This window comes from Bombus fervidus, chromosome 5, assembly GCF_041682495.2.
Source record: "Bombus fervidus isolate BK054 chromosome 5, iyBomFerv1, whole genome shotgun sequence".
NCBI classification, from domain to species: domain Eukaryota; kingdom Metazoa; phylum Arthropoda; class Insecta; order Hymenoptera; family Apidae; genus Bombus; species Bombus fervidus.
The window spans coordinates 17890455-17915299 of NC_091521.1; the positions used below are offsets into that span (position 1 = coordinate 17890455).

The 24845-nt window shown below is 36.6% G+C and overlaps 2 protein-coding genes and 1 long non-coding RNA gene across 4 annotated transcripts in view; 1 reads left to right on the plus strand and 2 right to left on the minus strand.

The window, feature by feature from the left end:
- Positions 1-15: 15 nt before the first annotated feature.
- Positions 16-2906, plus strand: LOC139987540 (malectin-A). 2 transcript variants are annotated; one of them, XM_072003899.1, is made up of 6 exons: positions 16-492; positions 606-750; positions 861-1311; positions 1408-1590; positions 1670-1727; positions 1797-2906. In XM_072003899.1, the coding sequence occupies exons 3-6, from the start codon at positions 955-957 to the stop codon at positions 2003-2005; spliced, it is 807 nt and encodes a 268-aa protein (XP_071860000.1). In that variant the 5' UTR covers positions 16-492; positions 606-750; positions 861-954; the 3' UTR covers positions 2006-2906. The 2 variants fall into 2 exon arrangements, with proteins under 2 accessions (XP_071860000.1, XP_071860002.1); XM_072003901.1 differs by having other exon boundaries at positions 606-688.
- Positions 2907-5162: 2256 nt separating this feature from the next.
- Positions 5163-24845, minus strand: part of LOC139987536 (uncharacterized) — a 62299-nt gene continuing 42616 nt past the window's right edge. The window contains exons 9-10 of the mRNA XM_072003892.1: positions 10698-10972; positions 5163-10438 (exon numbers count right to left, since the gene is read on the minus strand). Of these exons, the coding sequence (XP_071859993.1) occupies positions 6638-10438; positions 10698-10972 (4076 nt within the window). The 3' untranslated portion in view covers positions 5163-6637. The remainder of the gene's footprint in view (positions 10439-10697; positions 10973-24845) is intronic.
- On the minus strand, positions 10979-24839 carry LOC139987541 (uncharacterized). Its single transcript, XR_011799872.1, has 3 exons — positions 20351-24839; positions 12246-12724; positions 10979-12125 (listed from the first exon to the last, which is right to left on the minus strand). It is a non-coding gene; the product is annotated as an uncharacterized lncRNA (long non-coding RNA).

Genomic DNA, 24845 nt, shown 5'->3' on the forward strand with positions numbered 1-24845 from the left:
ATCTGGAGCAAATGTATTTTCCAACAATGAAAGAATTATCCAAATTGATTGAATAGTTTCTGAGATAACCTTGGACACAAACACATACCTACGTATAAACTACCTCTCTTTATAATTTAATATAGGTAAACTACATAGGTACATATAAGTATCAAACATGGTATGGAACATGTTTCGTTAGTATTTATATATCAATAAAAAAAGTTTGCACATTTTATCACAAGCGAAATCATTATTTGAAAGTATACTGTGTGGCAGAATTCTCACTGTTTTAGTTTCATAGAAAACATTGATAATATTTGTAACAACATAAACAATTTGACCTCCACTTCATTCATAGAGGAAATGAATAATCGATTTATATGATTAGTACTTCGTTATAAATATAGAAGATATAAAAGGATTTAAATGAAATTTATATACAAGGCGTCCAAGTTTCTTTAGAGGATGACGATTTACAGAATATGTATCAAGAACTATTTAAGAAAAATTGTAATAATATGTATTTATACTAGATAAATTGTCTTTCTTTAAATAAATATAAAAGTTTGATGTATATTTGTGGAGATTAAATCTTTATTGATATGAAAGATTATATTTTGTAGCATATCACTAAAGGCAGTTTTATATGCGCACCTAACAATGTGTTCACCAGCCACGTAAACTAACGTGACTATGTCAATTCATGGTTAGAAACATATACATAATTCGTGACCTAATAGTAATATTTGTTGACAAAACAGAAAGAGTGTAATACTTTGATTTCTTTCAATACAGAATTTAATTTAATCGAATGATATAAACATTCCTTTATGTATAGTATAGACATGTTGCTAGCTTTAAATGTATCACTATTTTAGATTTAACCTCATTTGCCGGTTAGTGGTCATTTTAAGAAGTTATGATTATATTTTTGCATAGAGACAGTTGAACATTATTATTTAATAAATAAAAATGGCTGTGTTATGTGAAGTATACTTTCTGACGATATCAACATTATTATTTGTCCTTTGTGTACAAAGTTTGCAAAGTTTAGAAGTAATATATGCAATAAATGCTGGTGGAGAGGCACATACTGATAGTTATGGAATTCATTATACCAAAGATCCTTTAATGAGTAAAGTTGGAACAGGATCCGATTATGGCAAGCAGTTAATTATTGGACGAGTAAATGCAGTCGATCAGATTTTATACCAAACTGAACGATATCATCATAGTACATTTGGATATGATATTCCGATCATCGAGGATGGAGATTATGTTATGATATTAAAGTTCTGTGAAGTTTATTTCAACTCTCCTAATATGAAGGTAACATTTAGTTTTGTAATTATAATGTAATACTAAATAATTTCTTATTACCGAATATGATTTTAACATAGTACTGTTTTCTGAAACATGTTTTAGGTGTTTGATGTTGTATTAAATGGAGACCATACTGTTGTTACCGACTTAGATATCTTTGAGAAAGTTGGACGTGGTGTAGCACACGACGAATATATTCCATTTAAAGTTCAAGCTGGGAAGTTAATATACAACGAAGAAGAGTCTGATATATTAGCTGGAAAAATTAGAGTTGAATTTATAAAAGTATTATACTTATATTTATTTTTCATTTATACAATTTAATTCAACTATAAGTACATTAACCTTCGACAATTAATTGTAGAGTTACAGAGACAACCCAAAGATAAACGCTATTGCTGTAGTAAAAGGAAATATAGAAGGTATTATCTAAATTTGTGATATTTAAGAGCTTCTAAAGTAAACGCTATAACTATGTCAATGTTATTTAGACGTGCCACAGTTGGGCCCGATTCCTCAAGAACCGGAAGAATATCACAATATACAAGAAGACGAGGAGGAGTCTACAGTTCGTAGTCGACATACAAGTGGCCCCAGAACTCCAGATCCTTATTTGACGGATAATTCCACACTATTGTTACCAATATTTGTAGCTCTTGGGGCATTTATTCCTTTACTATTTTGCCTATGTAAACTATAGGCTAAGTAAAAATTTTTGCACATGAATGCCTTGTACTTAAAGACGATAGTGTTCTAATCAGTTTAGGTAAATTTAGCACATGGAGAGTTGGCAATATATATATGTATATGTTGACCGTGTAAATAGTGGAAACATCTTTGATTTTGAGCTATGTCATCGAATTTCATTAAAACTGTTTATTATTAATTTCATCAAATGAAAATGTTTAAATATGTTTTTATACAATGAATAATTCAAATTAGGAGCGAAATTAAGAACTTGGGAAAGACGAGGAGTTGTTTAGTCATGACTTTTGTTGTCATTTTAATGTGTTCATTCATAAGTTATTTAATTTTTAACTATAGGAGTGGAATAATAATTTGCACAAAAGTTGACACGCGTTATCTTTTTTTTTTTTTTAATATATAATTCCGTGTACTCTTAATACATTAAAGATATATATTTATTAATTTTAAAAAGGCTTGTAATCTAGTATTTATGAAAGATTACATTGAATTCTGATTTCAAGTGTTTTTTAGAAATAATATTATAGAAAAAATAACGGAGGGAAAGTAATATATATGAGAATATGCAGTACAATAAACCTAAATATTCTGTTCAAATAAATGTGTTTAAATTTACTATAAATTCACACACAATGTAATAATCGAATTTTGTGATTGATATATTGTAGCAAGTGAATTAAATTATTTCAATTAGACCTTTAATATCTTTTATACGAGGAAAATTTATGTACCTTTATATTCGGTATATTGGTTACATTTTGTCAAATTGTGTACTTTTATAAAACGTATGTTCATTACGTGCGAAAAAATTGGAACGAATCCAACAATCTGTCAAATACCAAAGTGATTTCAATCTTTTGCAAATCAGAGGAAATAAAGCTGTTATTATTGTCCAATCGAGTTGTTTTCTTCTCACATATTATTTTATAATCCCCTATTTTTTTTTACCAGCTTTTTTTAGTATATTCGCTTTGTCGCCACTTTGATAGTTTATTATAATAATTCATATCAAGCATTTTTTAAATCGGAACAAAAACCTGGTTTTAAATTTTTTCTTATTTTAATTTTTATTAACTAGAAAAATATACATACATGTTTTGTTTATTTTGGGAATAGGAACTGAACAATTAATTATTTTATTTTATTTAAATTTTGCATAATTTTTTGAATTATAATAGATCATTAGCTAAGTACGAAATTTATATCAAAATGATATAAAAAAACTAAGATTTGAAACAGTAAATTTTACAATGAGGTATAAAATATATGTACATACATAGAATTGGAAAGCTATTTATATTATTGTTCTCTGTAAAAAAAAATTATACAAGCTAGTGCACATAGTCGTATTTAGGGTACAGTTTTATTAAGTTTTGTAATAAGATGTAATTACGTACGTATATAGCGAGAAAAAGTAATTTCTAATCTTAATTTTTGAATTATTTCAATTAAAAATAAAGAATATTTAAATGTTTCGGAATTATATTAGTACCGAAAAGCAATGAAAGATGGAAACTATAAAAGATGGAAGAGAGAAAGAATGAGTACAATCACGAACAAAAATGAATTATATCAATATCGTTATTTATTACTAATATGTTTAATATTATATAATATATAATATTTTTCAGATAGGGGTTTGGAAAATAGAAGCATAAAATTGATAACCGATAGTACGAAATCAGTGAAAGAGGATCGATGATTCTGTTTTACCGTAAACCCACCTCAGGGTATGGTTGATGATCGAAGATGTGATTTGCACCGATGAACAGGAGAAAGCACTTACAAGTTAAATTGACCTTCAATTAGCGAAAAGTAATACACGCGCGAATATGTGTATATAGACTGACGTATTCTTTAATGGGAATAAGCTCATTCATTCTATATGAACGAAAGATCACGTGACCTCTGATCGTTTAGCTAGAGTCAAAGAGAAGACGAAACTGATATGTAGTCATCATTGAAAGTTAATTACTGATTCAAGGCTGTATTTGTATCTCTGAAATTTCAAACTCTAAGTCTCGAGTGGTAATCATCTTTCGAGAAGGAAAACCAAAATTGTAATTTCGCATGGAACATGCTTGAATAGTCGTTCAACTTTTATAATTCATTGAACAAGTTATTAATCGTCTGGCTAAATATCCAAATACTAGACACAAAAACAGAGAATTATTAATTAAGGAAACTATATGTATACTCGCATACAACATTATAGTATTATAGAACATACATATATACAAACGCATTAGCAGATAAGACTTGGAATAACGAAAGAAATTGAGCTAGAGGATATATGGTAAATTAAGATATAGCTTTAACCAATAAATTAAGTTAGAAACAAAATGTATGAAACGTACCCATACTCGAAACGCGTGTGTAATAGGCACAAGCCTCGATACAATACAATATAACGTTGATCGTTTCACTGAAAATAAAATCTATCGATGGAATTTTTCACTTTCCATCGCAATTGTATGCATATGTATGTATGTAGATGTATTTTACTGGTTGGCTCATCAGCCTACGCGATGGTGGGGATATGCTCGAAGCTCGAGGGCCTTACCGCTAGATATCTATTGCCGATCGTTGCATCAGCATCAACGTTACCGCGATCAAACTTCGCGATTTCTATTTCTAATTTGAGGATAGTTTTTGGGGTTTTCGATTCGCTACAGTTGCAATCGATACCGCTCACTTTTCGGTCTCATTTTTCTTCCGATGATGATGGGAAACTTCTTTTTAAAAAAATAGAACCCGATGTACCATTCAAAGAAACGTAGTGTACTAGCGGCAACGTAAAATAAAACGCAGAACAGATGCGTGTATCGCTCGTCTTTATCGGTCGATAAGAACGCAATGGGTCGATAAAAGATGTTTTGCGATGCAATAAGATCCGAATATCGAGTACAGGCAGCATGGAACACACTGTATATCAACGTAGTGTATAAAGAGGCTCTGGGGTAAATTTATAAATAAATAGACCCGAGCAATGCCGGGTACCAACAACTAGTCCGTATAGAAAAAGAGAAAGAAACAAAAAGGACGATAATATCAGAAACATAAATAGAAGAACACGAGGGTTTTGTTTTAACACCGTAACGTTATTTTGGTAATTAAAAATTCCGTGGGACTGTCATAAATAGCATTGAAAATTTTCTTTACTTCTTTATTCGTATCGTTTAGTGGTAATAAAGATCGAATACCTGTTGAATGTATAATTCAGTCGCACCTTTAAAACCGAGCAACGAAATGGTCCTAGCAGGGTAATCGGTTCTTTTTTTTCCTATCGCGATCATTCTTTTGAATAAATCCCTCTTCTATCATCGTTGCTCGCATTTTTCCACGCTATGTGTATAGTTGATATTCACGTATTACACACACAAATTGTCCCTTCGTTTCGTATTTGTTCGAATTTATTTAATATAATAGATATCACATTAACTCATAGAAGTGCTGTACATAGATGGATAGAGAATACATAAGAATAGTAGTAATGAATGACAAGTTTATAATATTCTCTCGCAATATACTCAACTTCGGAATAGGAACAAACAAAGAAAAATAAATATATGTTACCTGTCGTCCACGTTTCGTGTTTATGTGTACGTGTATGTTCGAATGTGTGAATATGTTCGTGTTCATATGTTATGTTTATATGTTTCTGCGTACGTATTTGTACATACGCGCTACATGTACGTGTAATGTAAGTTTTTCTTCTATAAAAAGTACGGCGATTAATTATTATCAAGTATAATGCACATATAAAATTAAAAAGTATAAAAAACCGTCCAGCTTCGTCATTTACGTTAAGAATATGTTAAGAAACCGACTCGTACGGCCAAGCGTGACGTAACACTCTCTCCGGATTCCGAATTTTAACTGTTGGTGGTGACTTGGTGAACTTGCGCTGCGTGTGTAATGTCATGTTTACAGGCCAGATACAGCACCAAGAGTGGACATTCCTTTTCGATTAATATCTCAAAGACCGCTTCCGGAAATGCGTCCATTTATTTACAAAAAAAAAAAAAAAAAAAAAAAAAAAACATTCGATATTTTTCTCGCTTTTTAATTCGCGTTTCTTTTTTCTTCTCTTTTTTTCCCTCTCTCTCTCTCTCGCTCTCTTTCTTTCTCTCTCTCGCATTCCGATTTTATTACATATTTTCTGCTACCAGCAAGACATCACATTTCCAGCACAATCGAAGCAGTCAAAAGCGATAGCATATATTTTATTTTTTCTTTTTCTTTTTTCTTTTTTTTTAGTATATATTCTCTCTTACATCAGCCTCTCTCGCACGCTCTCCCTCCCTCTCTTTCTTTCTCTCAATCTCTCACGCTTTCATCCATTCTCTTTCTCTCGCACAATCTCTCTCCGCCGATATAGATAAACAGACTTATTACTTCATCGGTACATATACACATTAATATATTATATTTTATAGTTTACGCTAATTATAGTAAAAACTTTTTCCGGTTCGTTATATATTCCCTAAGAAACTACTTTTTTTTTTTTTTAGCGGATGTTCTGATGTTTCTCTTTTTTTTTTTTTTTTGGTAAATATAGAACGTTTATCAGTGCGTGATGTACGATCGATATAAAACTAAGAAATCGATCTTGTTTACCGCGAATTCAATCGGAACTCGTGATCAGCTGGTTATCGTTCGGAGTAACTACAGGCGACAGATCTTTCTTCGGCACGTCGTCGATCATCGAATCGACCAACGAGTTTATCTCGGACACGCCATTCTGTAGTACCTTTCCTTTGTCGATGGTTGTTTTTCCCGTAGACGAAGTTTTGGAAACTTTCGTTACGGTGGTAGATTTCTTGATTGGCGACGCAGCCGTGGTAGTTTTCGTTGTCGAGGATACGCGTTTTACCGTGGTTGTGGTAGAAGCATTGATAGATAGACGAATCGTCTTGCTAGCAGTGGTGCTTGTTCGACCCATGGAAATCTGCTTGTTGGCCGTTTCTTTAACTTGTTTATCGATTATCGGGGACTTGCTGGTGCTTAAGCAAGTTTTCATAGCATTTCCGACGGCTGGAGCCGTTTTAGGTCTCGTACTAGCCGCTGTGGTAGTATTGGAAGCATTGGTCGCGGTGCTGCTGGACTTTGGAGTTGTGCTGCATTTGATGGTCGTGGTGGTAGCAGACGCTGGTTTCGGTTTTGTCGTTGTTCCGGTGGACAGTCGCGTAACGGATATTTTGACTAGCGCGGTTTTGGTTGTGGACGGTGTTTTGCTAGAAGGTCTAGTCGCGGTCGGTTTACTTAAAGGTTTCACGTCACCGTTCGCGGTAGGTTTCTTACCGGTGGAAGTCGGTTTCGGCGAGGTCGTCGTGGCCGCAGGTTTTGGTTTGGAGACGCTGCTGACGCTGGTTCTGCTGGTTGGTTTCGTTGTAGTAGTCGATGTCGTTGTTTTTGTACCGGTCTTCGAAACCGATGATTTGCTGCTAATCGTTGCAGTGACCGAAACCGTCAATTTCTTCGGAGCGTCCAGATCTTTCGGACGAGAGGGTGGCGATGGTTTTTTCGTTGCCGTAGTCGGCGTGCGTGTCGTGGAACTTTGAGTTTTCGAGGGGGAAGTTGGCACTGATTTCGGTGCAGGCGTCTTCGAAGAGGATTTCGTTGGTTTTGCAGCGGATACCTTTGATTTCGTTTTGCTTTGTGCCGCAACTGCACCCGCTGTGACTGCTGCAGCGGTCACGGCCGCCGTTGCGGCTGCTTCGAGGATTTTGTTCTCTGGAACTTGGACCGTCTTTTCTATTTCCAATTCCTTGACTTCTCCCACTTCCTTAACGTCTTCCGGCTTTTTAACTTCTGGTTCTTTAATCTCCGACGACGCCATAATTTCTGGCTCTTTGATCTCCTCGGACTTCGTAATTTCTGGTTCTTTGATCTCTGGCTCCGTGATTTTTGGTTCTTTAATTTCAGACTCTATAATTTCTGTTTCTTTAACTTCTGGTTCTTTAATTTCCGTTTCTTTAACTTCTGGTTCTTTAATTTCTAATTCTTTAACAGCTGGTTCTTTAATTTCTAACCCATTAACTTCTGGTTCTTTAATTTCTGACTCTATAATTTCTGGTTCTTTAATTTCTGCTTCATTAACTTCTGGTTCTTTAATTTCTAATTCTTTGACTTCTGGTTCTTTAATTTCTGGTTCTTTAACTTCTGGTTCTTTAATTTCGGACTCCTTAAATTCCGGCTCCTCAATTTCTGACATCTTAATTTCTGGTTCTTTAATTTCCGACTCCTTAACTTCTGGTTCTTTAATTTCTGACTCCTCAACTTCCGGATCCTTAATTTCTGGCTCTTTAACTTCTATCTGATCCATTTTTGGCTCTTCCAATTTTAATTGTTCAATTTCTGTTTCTGGCTCACCTTTGATTTCTAATTTATCAACTTCCGGCAAAAGTTCCTCCATTTCCTGCCTTTCTTGTAGCATACATTCTACTTCAGCTGCAGGTTCTGCGAGTTTTTCTAGTTCTGCGGTGACATTTCTCGATTCTTCCTTCTTTATAATTTCTTCCTCAAAATCATTAACAACTTCGGATTTAAGAATCTCTTCTTCCGTAGGTTGCAATTGGTTCTCCAAACCTGTAAATTCCTGCATAGAATCGGACAAATTCAAAGTAAATTCTTCGACTGGCTCCGCCTTTGGCTCTACCGCTTCCATCGTTTCCGTCGATATCGTTGGTTCCATCGGTTCCTCTATCGAGTTCGTTGTTTCCTCCGCCTCATCCTCCACGGTGACGTCTTTCGATTCGGTTACATCTAGTTTTTGGCCAATATCGATAGGACATTCCATAGAACAAACAATATCGTCGACGGGTTTTTCCTCAAGTTCCTGGGGAGAAAGGGATGGTGTCATCAAAGAGGCAGCATTTTTTACGCAGACATCTTGCTGTTCTTCGGCAAAATCTAATAAATTCACTCCCTGCACCGGTGATTTCGTGCATACCGAATCGTCGACTTCCTTCTCGTCGAACTGTACGTTCGAAACTATATCCTGCTGAACCAGTTCGAACGCGTCACCAGCTTCTGTGGAATACGTTTGATAAGAGTCAGCAATTTCTTCTGTACGTGACACTTGACAAACGTCGATCGTTTCCGCGGCAGACGATTGGGAAACCACTTCGTTGCTTTCCACACCATACGATTGGAAGTTGTATTGAGTGGGTATAAATTCCGGAGCATCCGCGTGTAACGAAGATCGAACCTGCGTGGAAGACTGAAGTTGCGCGCTCTCCGTGGTTCCTATCGTCGAATCGCTTTCCATCGCATCAGGAACTGGCGACAAGGACGAGGGAGTATCAGCCTCGTTCGAGCAAATATCTTTTTGAAGATCGCTTCCAGCAAGAGCGGCAGTGTCCTCGCTAGCTTCGTCCATGAGCTTGGTTTCGTCTATGTCGACGCTCAAAGGCGACGATGGTTGTTCGTTATCGATGGAAACGGGTTCCTTTTTCGACTCGAATTCCGCGGAATAATTCTCGGTCAAGGGCGAATGATCGTATTTCGCGGATTCTTCTTGTTCCAATTGGGAAGACTCTGATCGCAGATTTAAGAAGTCAACGTTGTTGGTTTCCGTTTCGCCGCCGATGAAATTATCTTGGCAATTTTCTTGTTGCAAAGACAGATTCGCGAATACGTCGACGAGTTTGTCGGAAAATGCTGGCTTCTTGTCCAGCAGTTCCTCGGTAGCGGATCCGGTGGTTATTACGTTCTTCGAGTCAACTTCCATGTTCGGTGATTCTGCCATGAATTCGTCCTCCTCTTTTTCCATAATGCCATTCTTATCCTCCAAATCGGTGTTGCTTAGATTATGAACGGCATTCAAGTCGACGCCTTTGTCGAACGCCGCTTCGAAGTCGCTGGGTGTGAAGGACATAGCCATCGGGTCTTTAGCGATGTCATACTCGCGGTCGGAGCTTGAGAAAGATTCGTCTATCGCAGAGATACCTGTTCTGTGGAATTCGCTGGTTGTTAAGAAGCTGACTGCCGATTCGTCACCAAATTCAGCTTTCGTCGACGATATTTCAGAATCGTCCATATTGCCGGATATACCGGTCGCCTTTTGTTGATCAGGCATAAAATCTGTATAGTCGGTGGTACGACACGATACGGCATCGCCATTTTGGTACTCCTTCTCTTCGACCTCGACTTCTCTTGGTCGTTGGCATACTTCTTTCTCGAATTCGCTCTGACTGGGTACCTGTATGTCGTCCATCTGTGGAACTTGTTTGAAAGGCGAGCCAGAAACAGGATAATCCTCGACGAGATTCATTCTCGTTCCCATAAACTGCGGTGAAATGGGAATGAATTCTGCCGCGTCAGGATTCAATTGAAAATCCATGTCCTTCGGCTGATCTTCTTCCTCTGCGCGATGATTCTCCAATTTTATCGGTTTCTCTTCCATTCTATCTTCGGTGCTAATCTATTTGCAACAAATTATTTTCCGTTAAAACGTAATATTATCACGTTAATTAAGATCCAGCGAAACGTTAAATTTAACGACAAAATAAAATATAGAAAGAAAGAAATAAAACGGATCAAACGAAATACCGTGGATTGGAATCGGACCTAGCAATTGCTCGGCCATCGTAAAGAAACAAATAGCGGATCATTATCGACAAGAGTAGAAATAACGTACATATAGTGGAAATGAAAAATTTTCAATTAAAATTGAAAAATACCTCTGTGTCAATAAGCTTAGGCGATTCCTCTTTCGGACTTTCGCATTTAATATCTTCCTCTATGCCTTCAGACTGGATTTTCGACTCGATATCTTCCACAGCTAACTCTGGTACGTCGGATTCTTCCACGTTTTTCGTTTCCTGGGGCTCGTCGACAGACGTTACGGAATCTTTTTCTTTGTTCGGATCAACGCGATAATAGTTCCATTCGTCTTCGGAATCCTCGCTGTCCGCTACATTATCCGGTTCGTGGATCAGTGCATGCTGAAGAGGCTCTGCGAACAATTAATTATCGATAAACAACCGGTTAATAATAACAGCTAAAACGAAATCAATTGAAAGTTTACGTCAATGTCGTTTTTTTAAATGCATCTGTCGCCTACTAATCCTGTAAATATCGTATTAGTTAATATTTTTCAATGTTTGCAAAATATGAATCAACTAAAACGTAGTAAAAGAAACGATATCCTGAACTAGCTAACGATTTAAGTATACTTGGACACATCGTACGAAGAGATAAACTCGCTTGGGCGAAGTCGTGGCGTTAGAAATTTAACACAGCGATAAAGCGCAGCTCCAACAACCGAGGATAGTCGAAGCGACTCTATCGAAGCGACGGTCGGCAAACGAAAACAAAAAAAAAATATAATTTTTTTTTTTATCAACGCGTCGAAGAGACGATCAGCGGTGAGCAAAACGGACAAAATTCGTGGAAATCGATTCACGCTGGAATCACCGAATCGATCAGAAACCAGGAACTTGGAATCTGTTTCTTTGCAAGATCAACGTTGCACAGAAACGTAATTTTATCTACACGACTATTTATTTTCGAAATACTCTTAGATTACGGTTTACAGGAAATTAGTCGCAGCGTCCAAGTATTGAAATTAAAAGAACTAGTCGTATTTGTAAACTCTGTAATATTCTTTAACGCTACGATAATAAATGCAGCACAAAGCGTTTACATAATTTTGTTCTTTTCTAATGAAATACTAATTACGTACGCATGCATGTACCGTGTGATACAGAAACAAGCGACACTCCGGCGCACTGACAGCGAAACATACAAAATTCACCTGGCAATTTAACGCGTTAATCGCTCATTTACATCTTTCAACGAATTTCGAATTTTTTTCACGACAAACTAAATACACGCAGAGACAACGTATACATCGATTGTACTTGCATCGTCAGTTACGTTAAAAGACCATCGGATCGTAGGTGAAACACGATCGGCTCGACCCTGTGCGTTAACGATGCACGATCCGCTTGCTACAGAAGGAAAAAAAAATTGTTTCAAAGCATCAAAGATCAAACATCGAGATAAGACTCGTTGACGATCGGCTGGCGATCGATTCTACTACCCGTTTGCGATCGCACGTCACTTCTCTTTTTTTTCTTTCTTTTTTCTCACGACACGATAACGTGCTGCAGCAACAGAACAGAAAATGCAACGAGATAGAACGCAAAGGCGAAAAAACTGTGGCAATTCGTAAACGCGAAGTATAAGACGGTGATCGTCGGAGAAAGGGCGATGATAGTACTCACGAGTGGAAGAAGCGAGCGAGTTCGTAGAAGGATATCTGGCCGCAGGAGCGATCGCCGCTGACTAAGAGGAACTACGCCCGCCAACAGATGCATTATCGATCTAGTCTAGAGAGCCCCCGGTGCACCCCCTTCCGCGACGGCCCTGCCACCACCCACCTGTACCACCACACACACCGCGTATAGCAACAGTCGCACCTCATCTCCAACAGGAACGCCGCTCCTACGATTGGTTCTGGCCCTGCACACACAAGGTGACTCACCCTGCCGTCGGTGCAGGGAATTTCGCTTTAAAGACGAGCAACCGGTGTTCCATCAAATTCACCCCATACTCTGATTCACCGTACGGGATGCCATCGCTCCGCCAAGCCGCGCCGTGCCGCGCCGCGCCGGCTGATCGACCCACCCCTTCGAGTTTGCTTCGTCGGGATGTTCCTCCGATATTCGTGTTCGGTCGTTGAAACAGACTCTACGATAGGTTCCTAGGTGAAAAACACCCCAATCGCCACGCACGCACAAACACGCACGTCGATTCTTTCAGTATCATAAATTAGGGAAAAGTTGGCAGCGGAGTACGCGAGATTTGCTACGAAAGATTTGCCAATGTTTCTCCAATTTATGACGCGTGCTTGTGCTCGAGCAGATTATGGTAATGATCGATGCGATCCATGAAAAGCGATATGTATGGATAAAATATTATGGACGAGGCGATGTCGCAGATCATCGAACGTGAGTTTCGTCTGTATGAAATTTCAACGTCGCGATCGTCTATTACGGTACGATTCGAAGCCACGGAACGATATCAACCGATTTACTTTTGCAATTTTTTCAAAATTTGCTTTACGCGTCCGTCCGATAAACTAATCCTTCTGACTTCTCAAAAAAGTTTACGTCGTTTGATCCAATTTAAAGAAAAGCTATTCCGTTCGAAAGAGCTCGACGATATTTATGTTCCTAACTGTATATAGTATCTTAAGTTAATTCTTCTTTCCTCTTCTTTCATTTCGAATGAAACGTTATCGAAAGAAACCAACGAACAGATACGACTGAAAATATCAAGAAACTTATTGCGTCTGGTTTATGGCATTTATGCCACTCTTATTATATATATCTTGCTTATATTTATACGTTGAATAAGTTTTACACTCATGCACAATTTATTTGTGTCGTTCTGTACGAGATCGTCAATACTTTTATGAAAATAAAACACATCTTTTGCTCTTACAGCGCTAACACGGTATCGCTGTAACGAACGAATGTAACGTTAACGATGCATAAATGATCAACTAATGAAATCGACCAACTAAACGAAGTTGTGATACAACGGAGAAGAGAATGATTTACGCGATGATTATTTGAATCGCGTTTAAGAGAATTTCGGGATATAAAAGGAAGCTTAGGATATTTCAGAGAAACCAAGAATCTTCTTAAACTTTGGTGTATTTGCTGATCCTTTTTATTTGCAAATCATATATATTTTTTCGATCATTTATTTATTTATGCGAATAATTATGGTCGCAGATATATTCTAAGCTATAAATACTACGCACCTACTATTTAGCTATTGGTATTAAATAAGAGATTTATTATAATATATTATCAAAAAAATCCGATATATATATATATACACACACACGTATGTATATTAAATAAATGCCTATAGCTTATTGCAATTTTAACTATGTGTAGTCATCACGCGTGGCTAATAAACGTTTCATCGTTACAGCACGCTTTCGATACATATGCACTTGTTGCATATTTTGTGTACTCTTTGCGTAAATGAATATACTTGTGTATATTTTCACGTATTACGTTTCCATACTACGCGTATATCATTTTCATATTTTAATGTATTTCAGGCGAACGAACGCCCGCGATCTAGCGAGAATATTTTAATAACATACATATTCTTTCTGCGGTTAATAAGGGGAAACGATCACGATGTGCAACTACTATTAAAAGATACGTTTATAGCGTGAAGCGATAGCAGTTACCACTTCACGTAATCGAAAACTCTAGAAGTCAAAAGCGTACATAGAAACAGGCTCAAGGGATGCCAAAAAAAGGGCAACCCACGCGGAGAACGTTGTCTCAACTCGTTCCTAATTCTAACCTTCCTTCCTTACCACCAACGCAAATCCGTTCCAACCATCTCCGCATGCAACTTTCCAGATACATACTCGCATCCATTTAGTTTCCCTGCCGAGACGACAACTATTTTAGCTGGCCAGTCCTCCTCCTCTTTTCTCGGTTCGCTCTTTCGGATTTGCGTTCCATCGTTCTCTTTCGGCCGATAATTTTAATCTCGGAACGGATTTCGATTAACGAAGCATCGTTTCCGACGCTGCACGTTGCTCGAATAAAAATAACGAAAACGTTGAGTTTATCATCATCTTTGTATTCGTTGTTCGAGATAATTTGTATCCAAAGTTAGCGTACACCAGGGGAGACATTGTGTCGCGTATTTATACGTATACAATACCCTAAACTAGACGAAGTCTGCAGGAAGATTTATCGGAACGAGGCGAAAAACAAAAAACCAAAGAAAAAAGAGCGTGCGTCGAAAAGATTTGTCCCGAAAGAGGACTGCCGTTGTATCCGTACGCCTCTCTCTCTCTCTTTAGCTACTTCTTTTTCTCCTGCTTCTTCGTTCTTCGCTTTTTTCTTCGTTTCGACCGTACACGTACGGTGCAACGCATCGGTTCAACTTGGTGTATATAGAGAGCAAGGGAGAGCTAATTTTAAACCGGCGACAAGCAGGCAGAACAGAGACAGGAAAAATAAAAGCGAACCGACACTCCGCCGCTATTCGAGGCTCGGTCTCTCTAAGCTGCACCTGACCCGATCCCTGTTGTCATTCGATGTACAGTAGCCGATTCGAATGGCAAAAAGTACATATTTTCTTTACAAGGATGCTGTGCTTTCCTAGCGATCTGCGAGAGGTCGTACGTATCGGTCTTTGAACGATCGTAGATAACGAGCAAACACGACCAATTCGATATTATGACCCACGAACACGCGACTGTGTTTACTATGAGAATTTTCTAATAATTTTATTTACGTTTCAGGTCTCGTACTCGAGTGGCGTACAAGTACTAATTTGTTTGAAAAGTTTCGTCTGTTTCTAACGAAAATAATAACATTCCACTTTTCGTTGGTTGCTTGGGAAAAAATATACACCCGGTGTTTTTCATTTAAAAATCATCGGATTTAATCATCGTAGTTTCGTTATATTTATATCGCGTTGACTTGTACGTTTTGCGCGAATTTAGAACGGCGTGCGGTGAAGCTCGAGAAACGCGCAACGATTTTCCAACGTAGTAAGTATTTGGGAAAGACCGATCATACGGAAAGCAAAGGAAGAGCAATGTCACCGACTGTGATACGAACGAACGTAAAACGTCACGGATGATTACGAGCTTGAGAACAATGATTCGACGTAAGTAAGAGGATCGCTGCTGGACAAATTATCGGCTTCGCACGGACAATAAATGTCACGCCGCGATCGTTTACTACAGCTACGGTTTGCTACACACGCGTTGCGACTACGACACACGTATACCGAGAGGTTTCTATTTGAAATCGTATTGCTGTTTTTATTCTACTTCCTCTTTCGTCAAACGCGATTAAGAATCACGATATCGAACGGTGTTCTGTTCTAGGTCTTGCATGGTCGTTAGGTAGACCTAAGGATCGTTCGGCCATGTTACGGTTAAAAATCCGTGAATCTATCTAGTACAGATAAAATTACGCTTATTATTTGCGAATAAGATGAAACGTCGTAGTTATTAATTATTTAGAGAAATTATATGTCCTATAGAATCCCCTCCCTCGTCCAATAAGCGACATAAATCTGTCCACGTTATCACGAAGGCTCGCACGAGAAAGTATCGCAAATTAAAAATAGACTTAACCTTGAAACGCATATATCGATGAAGGGTCTCGCCACAAAATGTCAATTTAATGACGTATGAAAAGAAAAAGCTTATCCATTATTACGAGAATATTACTTTCACTTTTGTTCGAAACGCTAATCTGTTCATAGCGATAAGCCGATATATCGGCAATTTATTTACAGTTTTCTTTTTTTTTTTTTTTACAGTTCTTGCTTTATAACCAGTCGACTTACGTACACGTATACATCGTTATATGGAATTCCGACAGATGTAAAAGCATAAGGAGGAAATGTTTCCTATTTGTTGCAAGTACCTGAATACTCTGTAATTCAAATAATTTAAATTCTCTGCGTAATCCGTGACTTCTTTCTACGAATCAAGCAAACAGTTTTAGGATAACATTGAAAGAGAAACGCGCATTCTTTTAATCGAGAATTCAATGTTTGTGACTGTAAGTCGTTAAACAACATTGGAACTATCAAACCCGAAAAGGACGATATTTTATAAAAAGCGAAACGTTTCAATCGTCTCAAGATGTACGTACAAATTAACTAAATAAATTGTATTGCTAATTTAATTACTACAGATAAATAATTTCCACATACGTATATAATGCTTTTCACTGCAAATACCCTTGAGAATTGAATGGCCGGATATTCAGATAATAACCGATTGAACGTTTAATATTCGAGCATAGGGGAAATGTAATTATTTGAGCATAGGATATAGTACAGTGTGAGCAACCAGTAAAGCATAGTAGTTAACCAGTTAATATGGTTTTACGTTACATTCTCTGCCCGGTAGTATTTTATAATTTTATATACTACGCGAGTGCATTTTTCCCCAAAGAATTTCTTTCTTTTATATTTGGATTGCATGTTTCTCTCTGTCGTACGATGCGTACGTGTATGTACGTCGAAGTAAAACGTTTAACATTTGGCTACGTTTCAAACGTTTCAAAACAAAAAAATCGTAACACACTCGTAGCATCTTTCCTCCAAGCTTTTCGTTTATAAAAGCTAAGCAAGTTCGAGCACGGTTCGTGAGATATCGAATTCGTCGTTAAATAATTTTCGATCATTTCCCTAGAAGAATCGACGAATTAATGTACCGTATGCGATTAGCGTTTATCCCATCTTCCTATATCACTGGTGTAGGGAAGATGACGACCGCGAAGAACGCGATGCGTCGTCTACATAGGCCAGTGTAATTTACTTAAGTTTGAGGTAAGCCGATCCATGCTACACGCACTAGGCTAGATCCAATTACCAGCTTGCAGACGAGAGACCTCGCTAATGTCGTGACACGCTAAACCGACCGCGCTTATATCTTTTTTCGGGCTTTCAAAACTGCAATACAATTAGTAGCACGTGATTCAACGACATAGAGTTTTTAATATTAATTATATAACAAACGCCACTGGGGATAATATTCAAAATATTTTTCTTTTTTTTTTTTTTCTAATTAACACGCTTCAGAGCAGCGTGTTCCACTTTTTCCCGTTTTACATTGTCGCGCGTTTACTCCATGTGTTTACCTGACGACACCCCTAATTTTTTTGCGTCGACACGCGATAGGTCGACGCGCAAATTTTTAACATGGTACGCATATATTCTACTACCATTGGAGTACTATTACTTGTAGAATGTTTAACATCGAACGATTTAAAAAATAGAAAGACGTGGTTGCAAAAATGCAGAAGAGTTTTCGCTTTTATCGATATTAGATAAAAGGATGTTCGTGATATAATTTATTGTATATCATGATATCTCCTACTGCGAGTCATACAATTGATACAGTACGATAATTATCTGTTAATATTTATAGGTATTTTTTCGTAAGGCGTTAATCGATTAAAGATATACGTAACACGTATGACGTTCAAAACATAATATGCGAATTTAATCCATCATCGTCAAGGTAATTAACCATCTCAGAATAAATATTTATGTTTTTATTAACATATTATTTATATTTCTTTTACGGTAATGCGACTCACGCTGTTTATACAGTGTAACATCTTAGAAAAGAGAATATTATTCAGAATTATAATTTACGTTTCCTTTTTTATCTAACATTTTCTTTACATTCTTAGATCATACTATCAGTTTTTCGATAATCTCAAAATTATATGTATAATTCGTTAAAACATTTACACTAAGTTCTTTCTTCATATCACAGATCTATATTATACTAAAATACATAATATCTGTTTAATTCGTTCATAAATTTATAGAAAATAATAAAAATTAATTTTTCTAATATCATTTACAGAAATAAATTAATAGATTAAATTTTGTTTTGGAGGAAGAATAATTATTAAATGATTTCTAAATTTTCTGGTAATATTCGACTAGTAGAGTATTATAGAAAAAAAAAAAAAAAAAAAAGAAAGAAAAAGAAAGCATCGGTGAGTTTAGAAAATTTTAATTTCGAAGAAAGTTACGCTATATCGTCCACTCGACGTGGACGTGCACGTTCGCAAAACATTAAATTACAGCCAATCGAGGTTGCAGGTAAACGAGGTTAGGTTTAAGACTGGGTCAGATTTTAGACAGACTGTTTCAGGTTAGATTTATAACTGAACTACATACATACACAAGTAGCAATCAAAACTGTAAACTGGCACATTTGGATTCTACTTCTAGACGTTATCAGAAAATACACGAATATTGGAAAAAATGTTACACGTCTTACAACGAAGTTTAATCGAATAAAATTTTAATAAACGCACTAGCGGAATTAAGATTCTTAAAATTCTATATTCTTTAATAACTCTGACTAGTCTTTCTGCTTCATAAAAGTTATTCGCTTTGCAAATAAAGCAGATGGTGGAAACCCGTATTCAAATGATAGTTTGAAAATTCTAAAAGGCTGATGTTCGTTGATCGTGACCAATACGGGTAAACTGATAAAAAATTAAACAGTGCATCCTGCATTGCAAATTCACCGCCATACTTTCGTGATATGGATATTATTTTCGTACATATAAATTATGCACGTTTCCATGTTCTAAATAATATATACAAAGATAATGAAATATCGTAAAAACTATCGTAAAACTGTGCGTTTAACCGAAGTCGATTTTTTTTTTATTGATATATTTTTTATATATTAAAATTACATTATATTTAAAAAATCTCAAGTACTTGAAAAAGATTCGTACGGATAATGAATTTTCTGAGAATTCTTTGTTGCAAATATTGTTCGATTTTGATCTAATTTTTAATGAAGTAACATATTTTCCTAAATTATTCTATAATGGGTTTAACGAGTTAAACAGTTAGAACTTGTAAGAATTCTGTTATGTATATAGTATTATCAAAATGAAACCAATGAAATATAAATATAAATATTATATAAACACGAATCTATTAATTACGATAGGTAATAATTTCAATGAAATTAACTTAATAAGATAATTGGTTAATCGAAGAAACGTAGTATATCAGCTCAAACCTCTATGTTCTATATTCATTTCTGTATTTGAAGAAATTCGAAACATTTAAATAAATTTTAAAATTATATGAAATACTTAGAAACAAAGTATAGATACGTTCAAAGTAAGACTATTCTTTTTCAATAAATCATCGTATAAAATTGTTAAATTCGATACAGGTTATAAAACGTATTGTACGTGATTTTTGAATTGTACCATTTTGCTAACGTCACAGTGTGTCCATGGAACGCGAATAATACTACGTTTCAGCTATATATACGTTTAAGTTGTGTAGATTATGTCGCCAAGGAGCAAACAAATTCTTCATTTTACCGTTCATTTTTTAAATGCACACAGCTACTGTAACGATGTGCAATCTTCAGATATCAATAAAACAGCTGCGTATGTCGTATGCTCTCCGAATAACCGAAATCGATAGAAAAGAAAGAAAAAAAGCTATTAGAAATTCAACTTCCACCGCGTGAAGACGAACGGAAAGAATCTACCACCTCACCATTTCTTGGCTATGCATCAACCTTTGAATTTAATTCTAAGAAATCCAGCCAAGCCCATGACGATGGTTGGCCTTTCGTAGAACAATAATGAAACAAAATTTTACCAACGAATCGATATAACGAGTAACATTTCGAAAATTGGCTACGAAATCCTAAGTATGATACGAAATCAACCGGTACATTGAACGCCGGCCGGCATCCGTTCCAAATTTAAATTCTCCGTAAACGGTTCATGGTGGACGAGATTAACGTACATACCTTAGAGAACGCTCTTTCACTGGCACCGTCTGCTTCTGAATACTACACGAAACTTTACAAAGGTTTTGCGTCGATCTCGGAAGAAATAATCTATTAATTTATTATCAAAACGCACTATGCACTAATTCGAGTGATTTTACACGACAAAAACAACTCAAGCAGGATGAGAGAAGACGCACATTCGCAATCGTCCGGGGCTCGAGTCCAACTGCCGGAACCCCCTCCAGTCGACCCACGCGGCATGGCGTGCCATTGGTCGACGCCCGCACATTCGCGAGCCAATCCAAACGTATCACGACTGTCCTATCCAATCGCACGTATTCACGACGATTCCAGATACTTCGACCGTCTGGCGGTAAATTTGACACTGTGAATTTCGCGCGCGTATAATTATCATAGTTATTGGTAATAATTCCAGAGATTCGTAAGACGTTTGCACGATATAAAAGCTGTATTCTTCAAACGAATTTTATTTGAGCCTCTAAAAAAGAAGGGAGGGATAAAAAGAGAAAATGAATAAAAGAATAAAAGAAGAGATATATCATAAATTTTTACGTATCAAACAAGTTTCTAGTTTCACAACGATTCAATTGTAAAGAAATTTGGAAACTGTATAAATGTAACTAATTATATCTCTATATTTACCGCATCAAGAAATTATATATTAATATTTCGCTTAGGATATCGATTTTCAATAAATAAAGCCGTATGTCCTTAGCAAAGTTTCTAATTATCATAGCCGTTGTAAAAGTATATTTAATTTTCTCACAACCCGAATTAAATATTAAGAAAATTCACCGACGACATAGTAGGAGTAAAACGACCTTGCGAATGCATGCTCAGATAAATTTAGACAGATAGAAAAAGAGGGGCGTGGTATAGTGAATAACTGCGCGCATACATGAACGGCATACGTGGCTTCTTTGGCACGTAAGTGTCATGACGGTTCTCCTTTTTTAATATCATACTGTACTTCGAAGAAAACAGTCGGTAACGCTTTCCTATTGCTCATGAACGAAAATATTCAACCTTACGCTCCCCTTAAACATGTCCGTATGTAAAATTCTGTATACCGTGTTCCGTCTGAATTATGTTAACGCTTGAACGTAACATTAATTTAACATCGATAAACATCCAAATCGAAATATTCATCGCATGTACAGGGTGTTTCGTTTAACCGCAAACGATGAAATATCTGCAGGATCGAAGTTACAAAAGAATTGTTCGTAGAAAAGTCGTTTGGTACATAGGAGGACATTAGGAAGAGCATATAATATTTTTTTGCAGTAAAGGAGATATTAAATCACGACACCGTACCATGTAATGTCGTAAATTAGATCCGAAGCTGAATCTTATGTGACGTAATTCGATGGAATTAGACGGTGCAGTTACGCAGGGTTCGGCTACCAATTTACGTTCATCTTCCGATCTAATTTATCACATTCCGTTACATGGAATAATATCGCGCGACAGGTCGTTGTATTCACCCGAACAAACGTCAACATATTACGAAAAAAAGAATACAAGGTTTCGTAAAAAAAAAGCTATCTCAACTTTGATATCTTCTATCCACTACTACACATACGAAAAAATTATTTATACTATCCAATGGCCATATATCGAACAATTTTTATAACTTTGATCCCTCGAGAGATATTCCACCGTTTCTAGTTAAACGAAACACCCCTCCGAATAACCGTGTACCTTGGAAGAAAGAATAAAATAAAATATCAATGTTTTTTTTTTTTTTTGTCATTTGCGTGTTAATATAGTCTAGACTCCAGATGTATCCTGTATTTCATCGCGAAACTTGTTACTTCTTATTACCAATTCCATCTCTTCCTCCCTCCCTTTCTTCTCTCACCTTCTAGATACATATTTGTTATTTTATTTGGTCAGGTTTTTCTGATACAACGACGGTCGTTAATACCGTTACCGAAGGACGAGTCGAGGAATCCTTTGGTTGATCCGAATCTTAGCGAATACACAGCAATTTTCACCAGTTCCTTCAACCGAATATCGTCTTTTTAATTACTGTATCAGTTTAATCCACCGTGCATCTTGCGTATTCGTTTTACGATAAACGTTATATCTTTTTATATATCGTTCAACTTATGGCGAATATTTTAGAATCACGATGTCCGTAGGCTGAGCCGTTTGCAGTTAGGAAGTTAACGTTTCTTCCTGTTAAATCGGCAATGAAAAGCCGAATTTATTTACGAGGGAAAACTTGCAACGATTGAGAGTAAATTACTTCTTATCGTCTATACATCAATTTATTACTGTACACTTACATTTTATAACGTTCCAAAGTGTAATATTTGTTGAAACAAGAGTTTAGGCGATTACTCGGGAGAGTAATTAAGAGTAATTAGGCTGATGTATCGTAAATGTTACGTTGTACTTTTTCAGACTGACTAACCTTTCATACAAATATCAGACGATGCTAAATATTTGGAAGATAAATGAAAGAAGTCGAGGATATAAACGATGCCGATTCGATAGGGAAATTGTAGACGTACATCGCAGCTGTAGGGATATAGCTACGGTAACGGAAGGGATAAGGAAGACTCTGTAGAGTTGGGAGAAGGCTGGCAATTTTTGCGAGGCGGATGACAATCAGTGCAGGAAACGCAGTGACTGGCACAAGGTGGTGAAAGCCGAAGTGCAGCGGAAAGTGGGCCGGGTTCCTAGGCGATAGAAAGAACGTGAAACAGCTCTCGAGCGTCCCACGTTTCACGTTTGTATTTATGAGCTGAACAGGTCTAATATCGGGCAATTCGTTCAAATCCAGTCTGACCAAATTTGAAACTCGGAAGATGATAGCGAGAAAACGACAGTTTCTATCGTTCGAAAGGCTTGCCGTAATATTCATCTGGACTATTATCTTTTAGAAAATCCACAAAACGTGGAATTACGATTAGGGAACACGATTACGAAAATTGATTACTAAGTCGTATACAATTGCGCGTGAAATCTGCACCGCAAAGAGTAAAAGGTAAAGAGGTTTTACGAACAACGTCGCACGGTTTAGGAAAATGATCCAAGAAATTGTTTTTAAAGCTAACTTTAAGTTAAAAGTTACATCTCACGCTGTAACATATTTTTCACGCTTTTTACGACAACTTATTGACTATCGAGAAGATCAACGGAGAATTAAAGAAGCTGTACAAAATGTTTGTTCTTGTGAAAACGCACGGTTGGTGAACTCGTACCATCAATTTCAATTCACCATCAATTCACAGCTTCGAACTACGACTAGCATTTTCTCCTTAACGTAAATTCTTGTAACCTTGGTTTCATCTATTAAAACTTTGACACTTAATTTTTACGTATTGTGCTTAAATAACGGATACTGGTAGCAATTTCTTCTTCGTGTCGCAACTGTGAAAAAGAATTTCACATTATTCGTTGCGATCTAACGACAGACACTTGCGTGTAGCGTAGCTCGATGAAAGCTCTTCTAAAATACTTATTTAAAATTTAGATGGTAATTTAAATAGTTGAAATTTAAATACCTTCTCGAAATGTCCGTTACTGCTTAAAATAATGCGAGTTTCGCGTAACGACGGTATCGATCCTCTTTCTAACCGGTTTTTTGGAATCACCAAAATCCAACGTTCCAGCGCAAAAGGAATATGGTAATACATACCACGAAAAGCGTTACGAGAAAAGGCGTTGTTAACCGGTTATCATTCTCGTACAAAATAAACGTATGCCTTTCTTTTCCTTGTAACTCGTTTACGCGCGATGGATCTCATTTTCCGATTATCATTCCATAGCTGCTGATATCTTAAAATTATCGATTATATTCGCATCAGTCTTTTACACGGATTGCAAAAATTTAATTCTTTCCGTTTGTTGTCACTCGATGTGCGTATAGTACACGCCTTTGATATAAATCGGAAAAAATCTGTTTCAAGCCAATAGACGATATATAAAAGGTAAAATATAAAAAAATATCTCCACCTTTCGATCTTGATATTACGTTAAAAATATTTCGTTTGTTATTTATGAAAATTAATTCGAATTAATTTGTTCTTCGTATAAAACGAATCGTCAAACTTTGGCCGAACGTTTCTCGATCTGTACGACTATCTGATCCGATCGTTTCAGTTCGAAACAAATATAATCTCGATGATAAATTTTTTCTCGTTTAACAGATAAATCATTTTTCACGAGGCGGAGGACCTCTATTTTCGTTGCACCATTTACATATCACGCCATACGTATGCTGCGTAACTCGAATTTTCGATGTGTTTACGATAGAAAAGAAGACGAGTTACGATTCTCGCGAGAAAAAGAACTTAATTCGAATTGGTCAGATACGAAAGAAAGATACCTCGTTTTAATTTGCCTCAAAAGCTGGAAAAATCATAGACCGATACGAAACTCAAGAAAATGAACTTGCCAAATAGTAAGACGCATCTGGCGATCCAAGAAGAAGTAGGTCGTCGTTTATAGAAACGCGATTTACTTTGTAATTCACACTTAC

Bases quoted from the DNA above. Each gene is read 5' to 3' on its own strand.
- LOC139987540 (XM_072003899.1), top strand. From the start codon at position 955: ATGGCTGTGTTATGTGAAGTATACTTTCTGACGATATCAACATTATTA. The intron at 1,312-1,407 runs GTAACATTTAGT...AACATGTTTTAG, and splicing joins TCAACTCTCCTAATATGAAG to GTGTTTGATGTTGTATTAAA. The intron at 1,591-1,669 runs GTATTATACTTA...AATTAATTGTAG, and splicing joins TTAGAGTTGAATTTATAAAA to AGTTACAGAGACAACCCAAA.